At 38.8% G+C, this 11,432-nt stretch overlaps 1 protein-coding gene across 1 annotated transcript; it reads right to left on the bottom strand.

Annotated features, from left to right (window-relative positions):
- Positions 1-292: 292 nt before the first annotated feature.
- ppp1r27a (protein phosphatase 1, regulatory subunit 27a) lies at positions 293-1,695 on the bottom strand. Its single transcript, XM_015056050.1, has 3 exons — positions 983-1,695; positions 703-853; positions 293-477 (listed from the first exon to the last, which is right to left on the bottom strand). The coding sequence occupies exons 1-3, from the start codon at positions 1,410-1,412 to the stop codon at positions 357-359; spliced, it is 702 nt and encodes a 233-aa protein (XP_014911536.1). The 5' UTR covers positions 1,413-1,695; the 3' UTR covers positions 293-356.
- Positions 1,696-11,432: the final 9,737 nt, after the last annotated feature.

The raw sequence follows: 11,432 nt of genomic DNA, 5'->3' as shown, positions 1-11,432 counted from the left end.
TTATTAATTTTGAACTAGAATTTAGAAGGAAAGAGATTCAGGTTGAAGGACATGCACTGAGTCACATAACAGACAGCCACACAATCTTATTTACAGCTCTGATATGACAGTTATTAGAAATATGTCATAATTTTACAATGAACTAAGATACAATACTCAACTGCAATAAGGTGTGTGTTGCATAAGATGACATTTTAGAAACTGAATAACCTTCTGAGACGATTTGCACTTCTGAAAATGTTGCTTTCCAAGACCGGAGGCATTGCACAAGCCACAGAGAAATGCTTCATCGGTGTTGCTACTCGTTTTATTTTTACTACATTTAAGCCTTTTCTCTCCCTCGGGTCCATTTGTTCTCACACACAGCCTGTCTCAAACAGTTTAGCCAGCTCTTTGCAGTCTGGGTCAATGAGGTCTGCGGGCTTTTCTCCGCTTTCGTTCTCCGCTTCTGTGCTTGCTCCCATTGACAGGAGATACCTAGAACGAGCAGAAAAATAGTTTTACAAAAATCAAACAAGAGATTTTTGCGATCTTTCTAAATGCATTTCTAGATTCGAGTAGCTCTCTGTGTGGCCTTGTTTCTGTAAATTCGGCGCAGAAGCAGAAATAAGCAATGAGTTTCTCGCCTCAGAGGAATTTAATCATAGGAAGATTTAATTGTTGCACATCCAAATAGTTGACATGGGAACGTGAGGATATTACCTGGCAATTTCCGGGTAGCCGTCACTGCAGGCCATGTGCAGTGGTGTCCAGCCGTCCTCGTCTCTCTGGTGGACATCGGCGCCATATTTAATCAGGAGCTTCACCACCTCCAGGTTTCCCGTTAGTACGGCTTCATGCAGAGCAGCCATACCTGCACATATGCAAAAATCAATCCCATACATTTAGATATACACGTCGCTCTTCTGCTAGTAAATATAATTTCCAAGACCAGAGGGGCAGATGAGCACCTGCCAGGGGAAGAGAAAAAGACTTCGCTCACCAGAGTGGAACAGTGTGTCCACGCGGACCTTCCTTGCTCTCATGAAGCGTCCGATTTGCTCCAGATCCCCTCGCCTGACGATGTCCTGGAAGATGATGTCATTGGGGAAGTGCACAGTCCTCTTTGCAGGTGCCACAGGTATTACAGGTGCAGGGCTTTCCTTCGCTTGAGTGCGACGTGTTGAGGTATATCTTGAAACCTTGCTGTACGAAGGGATGTACGTCGACGCAGCTTTGTAGGTGGACGTGTAAAGTGATGGGGAGTAATAAGTGCTACCCTGTGTCGTTGGGGTGTACTTTGATACAGCAGCGTACGTGGATGTCGGCGTGTAATGCGGCGAGGGGCTGTAGTAGGAAGGTGAGTGGTACACCGGTGTGTACTGCGAACTTCGTGCGTAGGTGGACACCGGTGTTGGGTAGTTGTACTTCATCTTTGCGGATGTCGCACCTCCTTTCTAGATCAAAAGGAGGGAAATAGGAAATCCCAGAAGGCAGAACAATCCAAGGAAAGAGCGGTATCCTTTACGATGCGTCCTTTTTTTTTCCCCCCTTATAAAAAATACCAACAGTTTTTAAATCTTCAGATTCTCTCTCTTTTTTTTTTTTTAGCAGTGTATGTCCTCTAGTCGAAGGTTCATTTCGCCTCCTTCAATCAGAATTTGTCAAACAGCGTGCCGACTCTTGCACAGAACTGTGGTCTAATGGAGCCACTGGGACTGCATCCCTATATATGCTCTGTAGTGCTATTTTAGGGCTTAAAATCCAATGACTTCAGCTTAGAAATGAGGGACCCATGGCAGGCCCCACCCACTTGGGTCACATGCCCACCGACACTGTAACCGCCCCTAGATCATAAAAATGTTGACAGCCTCAAAGCTCACTTAGCTTTTCCTGAGCCAAACAGACCTAGAGTGCTGATATAAACAACTAAACAACTACAACTAACATCTCTGCTACACTACGCAGGGAGTAATACTGAATTATTTTGTTTATGCATGATAAACAGAATAACAGAATGATTAAAAAACTGATTGCAGAGCAGCTGTACAGGAGTAAACAACAACACATGATCTAAAAGGGACATGTTGTTTGATATGATTACATGCAGTGACCTGAGGTCAAGAAACAAGATATGTTTTACATCTTCTCAAACTGTGGTTTAAGTATCACTGACGTGACTTGGGCAAACTTTCAGCAATACTCTGAGGACATGTTAAGTTGTAACTATTTGACCAGTAAACAACATGAAGTTCAATCCACGCATCAAAATTAGAAAGAAAGAGGATTTGGGTGATTTGAACGTGTAGCACGGTGAGAAACTATTGTTGGAGATCAGGGGAGAGGTTTTGAAGTTGCAGTAAAAATTGTATTTGCTTTCCTGTGGCGTATTGCTCCAAAGAACTTGTGTATAACATATTGCTGCACAATTCAATTTGTAAATCTGTCCCTTTAACAACTGAGGAAAAATAAGTTGTCGTCATACTGTATGTAAAATGTGCAAATGCTCCAATCTTTACACTGTAAGTGTGAAAACTACCAGGACAGTTGAGCTGTATTAACAGCTATGATAATTTTCCATCACTAATGGCTGGTATGTACACTAGAAAACTAAATGCTAGAATTGATACTAAGTGCAGAAATTAAAGAAAAGTATTAGTTTCTATTAGTTCCAGGGCATACATTCACGTAAAAGCAGATTTTTCATTATTTGCATCTTTTTTTTTAATAGATATGTTGTTTTTTTTGTTGATGATTACAAAAAAATATGACACATTAACGTTAGAGGAAATTCGGAAGCCATTAAAATAATTCTCTAATTTTTAGAAAAAAAACAAAACAACAACTGTCATTTTACTAGGGCCTTAACATCAAGAGTGTATTTTAGTACTTAGTATTTTAGGAAGTACTAAATACTGCATCTCTGAAAAAAATGAGGAGTCCATTGAACCCCATTGAAAACCTCCTGGTTATTTCACCAAATATTGATTTCTGATCTCTTCCTGAGTTAAAACATCAGTATTGATGTTTCTAAATGAATATGAACTTGTTTTCTTTGCATTATTTTAGGTCTGAAAGTGCTGCATCTTTTTCGTTATGTTGCTCATTTCCCATTTTCTGCAAATAATAACTAAATCTTTGCTTAGAATTTCAGAGACATGAAAAAGTAAAATCAGAGAAAGTGAGCATTTTAAGTGGTCTCTTAAGATTTTTCCAGAGCTGTATGTACAGTCCTCTTTTCCAAAATGTTGTAGAGAAATGTCGATTTAATGCGATCCACTTGATAATCAAGTATGCCGTCTTTGTGTAGCTGCAGCCAAATGCTTTTTCACCTTGAGGACCGGGAAGGCTTCATGTGAAAACAGGTTGAAGCGGGCTGACACCGGACTGTTTGGTGGGGCGAGTTCTTGAGGCAGCTGTTCTGTTGTACAGTGTCTTATTTGGCGATGCCCGGGTATTCCTGACGCACCTTTCAGCGTCTTCAGTGGCACTTGGCAGCGATGGACTCACCAAAAGAAATGCGAACTTCTGCTTGTTTGTCGCATAGCGGAGTGAAAGTCTCACACGTTGCCGCTTCTAGCTAAACATAGAGTCAGACTGCACCCCCGACTGACCAAGTCGTCCTTTAGAGCCAACGTTATGGTTTGTCAAATTGCCAATCTGACAAAGTTATAAACAAGCAGAGTGACTGAAATTTGTATATCAAACATGTCTCCTTCACATACTGGCACCAGGTTTGTCGTGTACCATTTGGGTTACAGGGTTAGTTTTTATTGACTACATTAATATTTGTTTTTGAGCCCTTTTTATAGGCCCAGTTATTAAAAGAAGGTATTTTGGCTTCCTGCCTCCAACGGGGTCATTGTGCACACAACATTTCAAAAACAGGGACAGGAAAGCAGCCAGTCACATGCAAGCGAACACACACACACACCACTGAGGCAACAACGTTCGATACGCATGTTTCATACCGTCCTTATTTAACTTGTTTTGTTGTAAGTTTTGTGAATAGTTCAAAGAAACCCCTCATGTCAATTAAGCTGTTTCATGTGTATCCTGACTGAGTAAGCTAACATTGTTAGTAATATGTTGTGCTCTGATCCTCTATAACAGTTTTAACCTCAAGTATAAAATAAAAAATGCAGGCAGATTAAAAAGCCAAAGAGAACATAATGTAGTTGGTGAAATGATAGTTGATACGAATAGCAACAATTAAACTACCCTCTGTTCTTAAAAAACAATCAAACAAACAAAAGTATTCGAGGTCAAATGATATTTTAAATTTAAAAATGCAGAAAAAAAAAGAAAAAGAAACATGAATAATTGACAACAGAGTTTTTCACTGTATGTAAAGCAGATCAGTATGTATAAAATAAGAGTCTATAAAAAAGGAAAGTATAACCATATCTAAATGGTAACAGCTCTGTCTTGAAGCCTGTGAGAAGCTGTAAAACATGTCTTCAGACCCTATAGGTGGTAGGTGTTGTTTGCAAGCAAAAAGTTACTGATGTAAGAAAATGCTCGGTTGAAGTGTTTTTAGGGAAAAACAAAATTTTTATTTTGGAACTAGTTTCTTACATGTTGTTTTTAAAATATCTAACATCTATATCACTCTAGTTTAAAGTAAGCCTATAAATGAAACAAGAACCGTTTATGTGGAGAAAAGTGAGAGTTGTAAAACCACCAGGTGCCTTTTGCTGATATAAAGTTTTGTGGTGGAAAGTTGTTTGGAAAAATGAGAGTGCTGCCATCACCCGTGAGCAGTAAAGCATTAGTGCTGGTAATTCACAGAGCAGAAATGATTAAAAACTAACTTCAATGATGCCGTGAGTTTGATGTTTTGGACAAATATTTTGTGACTAGCAGTCATTTGCCACTTTGACTTAATTGCAGAATCTTTTTATAGCGTTTTTTGTGGCCTTCCTTCTGCTCACTGGATAAAACACTTTCTAAACCTTCACATTTAAACCAAAGACTTTTTTGTTTTGCTGCTTGTCTCTTGTGTGGACACAATGCTATGCATCAATTGATTGCATTCTGGTTGCCTTGTGAAACCCTTTGTTTTACAATTGCTTAAAGTATTTATTCAATTTGGACATGCAAATTATTACAAGTATTAAGAGCAACAGATTACAGTTTGAAAAGAAAAAGTTGTACAAGTTGTACAACTTAAAAATAGCCACATTCTAAATATTCAAACTTGTTTCCAGTTCTGAGAGTCTATATTTAAAATATATTGATTTCCCCACTTTTACCGATGTTCAGGAATTCCTCTGTATCTTTTTGCTCTGTTTTTCAGGCAGAAAAGGAGGACAGAGACAATGAAGGAAGAGCCAAGGATAAGACAAATTTTGTAACAATGGTCCTTTGGTAAAGCTAATCTATCTGCAGAAAATCCAGCTGTAGATTCTTTAAAGCTCTGCTGAGATTGTTGATGGAAGTAAGAGGCAGGTTGTTTGGGACTTTAACTTCTAAAAATATGAGCTGTGAAAAATCCAGTCTGTGCTTTTAAAGGTCAGTGTGACTTCTTGCTCAACGCTTTTTAAAAATATATTACAAGGCAATGGGACAGCTCTTGTATTTGCCATCTTAAACTGACAGATCTTGCAAGAAATACCACCCTCCACTCCCAATTGGTACATCACCATCGGCTTCTCCGAAACCTCCCTGCTTTTCTAGTTACATGTGATGTCCGGAGCAGTGCTGCAGTTCTGGTCAGTCAACACACGAGCACACCTGGACCGCTATAAGCGCAGCGGGGATTAGTCTGAGTCTGGACCTGAATGGCCCACTGGAGGACACTCGCTCAGGTCGACGAGTTTCAGGTTACGGCACGCGCAGAGGGCAGAAATGAGGGAGTTGGCATCTAAATCTGGAAGCAGTAATCCCACGTGGGTTAGTGAGAAAGAGGGGACGCCGTGATGTGTGCTTCAATAGAGGTGATTCCATTATGGGAAATTCAAAGCGAAACGCAACAGCCTCCTATAAAAAAAGAAAAAGAAAAAAAAAATCTCTGGCTGCTACTTTGTTGGTGGTTTAGATTACAGCATTTCAAATGTGATTTCTAGGTATTTGCTAGAGATCTTCTGCTGAACTCATGACCAGATTCCTGGCAGCCTCAGTTTTATTTCTGTCTGACTCTATAACAGAGTTCGCAGATTAGGTTCTTATTTTAGCTTCCAAACGTACTTTTTTTTTTTTCCCCCCCGCTGGTTGTAACAATTTCCTAGAAATTAAAACCACTGAGGCAAAAAGCAAAGCTCTCATTTTACCTTCTGACCCTCAGCTGTAGTTGATCAAAAGAACAAATGGCTCAAATGAGCCATTGAGAAACTCTGTCATCCAAGCTGCTACTTCCTCGCATGAAAAGAGGTTAGTTGAAGTGCTTTGGACATCTGATTAAAATGCCTCCAGGATCCCTGTTTGGAGTTTCTTCTTCCCAAAGAACCTGGGAATGCCTTGGGATTCAGAATGATTCCTAAAGATGTCACCAGATAGAGGGATCTCTATAAAGAAAGCTTAAAAATGTTTTTTTTTTTTCCTGAAAATTCTTTCAGTCGTGACAGAATATGTTGCTTTTGGCCTCCTGTTGCTATTGGTTTTCGGACAGATTTTATTTTTTTCTCCCAAAATTTGGTCAAGCACAAAGCAAAGCAAAAGAGTTGCTTTTTGCATTTACTTAGACTATTTATGTCTGATGGTAAATTATGCTCTGCCTGCTATTAACGGACACCTTGTCATGACTTTATAACCTTGGACACTTCATCTGCATGTAGGCATAAGTCTTTACAGAATTTTTAAAAAGTATGTTTTTCATGAGTTGCATATTTCTGTACACTGGATTTAAGCTGAATTTTGCTTTCTGCACACTCCTTATAGTTTCCAGTGACCTGTGTCATCCAAAATTAAATCGCTCGCAGTACAGCTGTGAATAAATTGCCCCATGAGAAGGGGTGCAAAGCTCTTCATACACAAAGCTGCAGCTGTCCGGGGTACAATGAGACCGGAGGCACTTGGAGCGGCTGATTGTGCGGGGATAGGGTTACTTTAGCTGGAGTCCACATCCGTGGAAAAGGAGAACGGAGGTTAAAAGTTTGCATCGGTGTTCCTAATTTTTTAATCTGTTGTTGCACAATGGGTGTTTCAGTAATAAAGTTGCCATATGTCGGCTGAACTTCTCTCTCCCGTTCAACCTGGTTGGAACAAGGTTGTGAGAATTCATTTTCAAGATTCATCGAGGCTTAAGCAATTAAAAATCGAGGACATCAAACAGGTGGGCTGACGTAATGTCTCCTTTACATATCAAATGAAGGGCAATTCTGTATCACACAACTGAATGACCTAGACCGCTTTGTTGCCACAACATGAAATATCATATTAAATTTGATCTCTTTCATGAATATAGATTATGCACCAAGTTCAGACAGTGCTTTGGAATGTGCATATTGTATGAATGGCTATAATTCATATTTCACCCAAGTCCACCTCAGAAAAAGCTTTCCAGCACAAATCATGGCTTTGTTGTGCAACAAACAAAACAAAAAGATCAATTTAGTTTTTTTATTTATTCTGCAAGATAAGCAGCAAAAAGTTTATTAATTGTTCTTATTAGTGCTATAATTCTTGATTATTTGGATAACTAACTTTACTTACTTATTACTTAGTTTTTTTTAGCAGCTATGTCCAGCCAAAAAGCATGTTATCTAAAACTTTTAACTTGACTCCACCAGTGCATTTAACAGTATCCGCCTTGCCATAATGTTGCATATCCACTTGTGCTATAACAAGATGCATGCAGGTAAATAATTCTCCAGCAGAACATTTCTGTGTATTCCATACTGTATTTTACACACCTTACATAGGCACCATATATAAATGACACACAAATGTCACTGAAAGGAACTGACGCACGCTAGACTGTGCAGACGCTCTGTATGAACTAATGAAAATTCATCTTGGTATGGTGAATGCTTGGAGATGCTGGGATGCCAGGGGAGTCGGACCTATTTTGTTACATCTCATTACCGGAGTGACTGGAGCTCAGCGGGAAGAGTCGCTGTGTTGTAATTAGAAAGTTGTAGGTTTGAGACCAACGTCCATGTGCCTTCAGGCAAGTCACTTTAGCCTGTGATGTCTACCAATGTGTGAATGTTCTGGATGTGTAAAGGTGCTTTGAGTGGAAAAGTGCTCAGCAAGTTTGAGCCTGCTTATTTTCTGACTACTTGGTCAGACCATGGCCTGGTAATGGTTAAGAATAGGTAAGCCAGAAAGAGGGGCCACAACATAGCAGAATCTAAGTTGCTTCATCCCTTGTAAAATTTGTACATTTCATCCCAATATAGATGGAATACAGACTCATTGCTGAAAAGCTAATTTATTTCAGGAACTTTATCATTAAGTGAAACATTAATTACCTTTATTTCTGTTAATTGAGATGATTTTCCACATACAGGTAATGAAAACCTGACATTTCAAATTTGAATATCACATCCGAGCAATAAAAATACACACCTGTAGCACATTAATGTGGTTTTAATGAAAAGTATGTTTAAAATCTGCTTTCAGGGTGTTATTTTCAAAAAGTACTTGTAATCTGACAATCAAGCCCGATCTGAATATGTATTTTAATTTATTGAATTCAACCATATCTTTGTAGACATGACAGGACTTGATGTTCAACAAAATACGTTTAATTTTCTGAAGTCCTGAAATTCTTTTGGTACACCAACATACAAATATGGCAAAATAAGAAACAGCGTGACTACAGTCTTATGTAGAAGAAACAAACAAACAAACAAAAAAAGGCTTTAAATGATTTATCTTCAGAATTCTTTCTTTGCATTCTTTGTGTTTATTAGGACAGATTTATAAATGCGTTTCTTGTAACAAAAGACTTGCTCTATCAAATGCCCCCCTTAAAGGTGAAACATGTGCTCAATCACGTGTGATGTAACTGGTGCAACCATGTGGCTATGATTTATTACCACAGCTGGACATACAGTATTATGTGCCTTTATTAGAGAAATGCATTACTCTAATAAAATATAAGACACTTTGTGCTGGTTAATTGCAATCATAATTGTCGCCTCTATAAAGCCGCATTAAGCAGGAGAGTTTAACTGTGGCTGTGCGCAAGTGATTGTAAATATTCAGTCGCAGAAGCGAGACAGTAATGACCTCGCCGCTGCGACTGAAAATCAGGAAAGGCACCAGCTCTATAAGGCCAAAACTGGAGGCAATTTATTCCCAGAATGCATTTCCCAGGGGCCATTATGCTAATTTTAGCACAACAGCCAATGACAGTTGAAGAGTGGTGCTCCAGATCCAGAAGGGGCTGGATCTGATTACATGGTCGTGACAGAGACAGAGTACGTGCGGCGGTGAAGGAGGGTGAGCAGAGAGCTTCACTCTGACTCTTAGACGAATTTATCTAACCCTGACATACGTAAGCAAAGTCAAGTCACCTTTGCTTTTGAATCATACTTTTTGACACGATACACTTTGGTAATCATGTGAAAAGTATTGCTGGGCTCTGGGCCTTGCCTTGTATAGTAAATCCTGCCAGAACACCTGACCTCATATGTTGTAACTACGGTACCCAACAGTACTAGATCCGTCATCTCCAGACCACAGCAGGAGATGTTAATCCACCAGTGCAAACCCTCTTCCTGAAGGTTAATTTCACTCCAGCAGCTTTCTAATGGTACTGTATCACTCATGCGCCTAAAATTTACTTAACACAGTATCAATTACTGTTCACCTGAAGTTCAGAATATACTGTTCCCTGCTGTCAGGTCCAGTCTTCTGGCTAAGTAATGTGACGAATATAACACGAGTGGAACGAGGTACAGTTATGTCTTTATTACAAGTGTGTGTTTTCATTCTGGCACCTCTGTGGACGCCATGCAGCCAAGAAGGATGCTTGTCATTGCGTGGACGAGCCGTTTGAGGTTCGAGGGGATGGTGCACACTCAAAAAATATTGCAAAACTCTCTGTTGCCACATACGCATGGATTCATTAAGTCGGTTCATATTCGGTAACTAAAGTTCTGAGATCAAGGAAGAGTACAAACCTGGCAAGTCTTTGAAATGCTGTAATTAGAATAAATTCACATTTAGAACAAGAGGTGGACTCTCTTCTATACAGATCATAACACATGCTAATGAACAAGTCACAGCAGCTTGTGAGTTAGTGGAAGTGCTCTTGTTTACACCGGTGTAGAGTGTTGCAGATTTTCACAGACATTTGATCTGTTGAGACTCCGTAAGAGCTTCCTGTCAAAAAGGAGATTCCCATAACCCAGACGCTCTGCAGCACGTGAGAACTAACAAAAGTCTTTAAGCTTGTTTGAAAGGTCTAATGTGCTTCAAAGAGAAAAAAAACACTACTCATGCTATTTTACGCTGTAAAGAAAGTTTTATTATCTTGAAAAGTATTTGCTTCCTTACTGATTTTAAGACTTAGATAAATCTAAAACTATAAGCAAAGACAGTGTGCATAAATGCAAAGGGCAGAATATGTAAGATGATTTTAATTGTTAAGGGAAAGAAGTTATCCAAATAAACCTGGTGAAAATAATTGTTCCATAAACATTTTTTTACTGCTTTCCCCAAGAGGTTCTTTTTTCATTAACTTTTTGATTCTTGACTAAAACATTTGGGAGTGACAGAAAAGCCAATTTTCATAATTCTTCAAATAGGTTTTAATGTATAAACACTGGACTGAAAATATCATTTTATCGACACACCATCATTAAATATACCGAGTGCAAATAGAGAATGTGTCTGGCATTTAACAAAGGAAGAGGCTTTATATTATTACACTTCTACATGATATATTTTCTGCTCTGTACATGCTTACTGTGCATAAATAGAAGGCTGGTTAATTCGTTTGGCAGTTGATGTCTTAGATATTTTTCTGTCTTCAGTTTATTTAAACATAAATTAACTTGAGGAGGTTTGTAACCTCTACTGAGCTAAGCTATGATGCAGTGAAGAGTGCATACGCTCTGCTAGCCCATGCACAGCCAGGCTTACGACTATTGCAGTTTTGTATTTTAAAATGATTAAGCTGTTAGTAAAATTGCAAACAGGAAAAATCCTTAAATTCTCAATAGAGAAATGGATCACGAAAAGGGGAAATATACCATAAATTATTGCTAAAATTAGGTTCTAAGTTACATTATTTGAGTTCTGTCTAAAGTCTCCCTAAATTGGTGTTTTAGTGATGAGAGCAAACTAAGTCATCCTTGGTTTTCCTTTTCTTGAAGAAATAGCATTTATCTAATCACCACATTTAGGAACATATGCAGTCAGTTATAAATACTTTGCTGCATCGTTTTACTAACAAATCTTTTCGGACAGGTGTTTTCTTTCTAGGTATCACAGTTATAATTCCACCTACCTGCAAGTCAGCCTTTAAATTCTGCCAGCAGTCCTCATAAGATCTGATC

This window comes from Poecilia latipinna, unplaced genomic scaffold, assembly GCF_001443285.1.
Source record: "Poecilia latipinna isolate Pla-1442-1.1 unplaced genomic scaffold, P_latipinna-1.0 Scaffold1351, whole genome shotgun sequence".
In the NCBI taxonomy this organism is placed as follows: Eukaryota; Metazoa; Chordata; class Actinopteri; order Cyprinodontiformes; family Poeciliidae; genus Poecilia; species Poecilia latipinna.
This window is presented reverse-complemented; position numbering and strand designations above follow the sequence as displayed.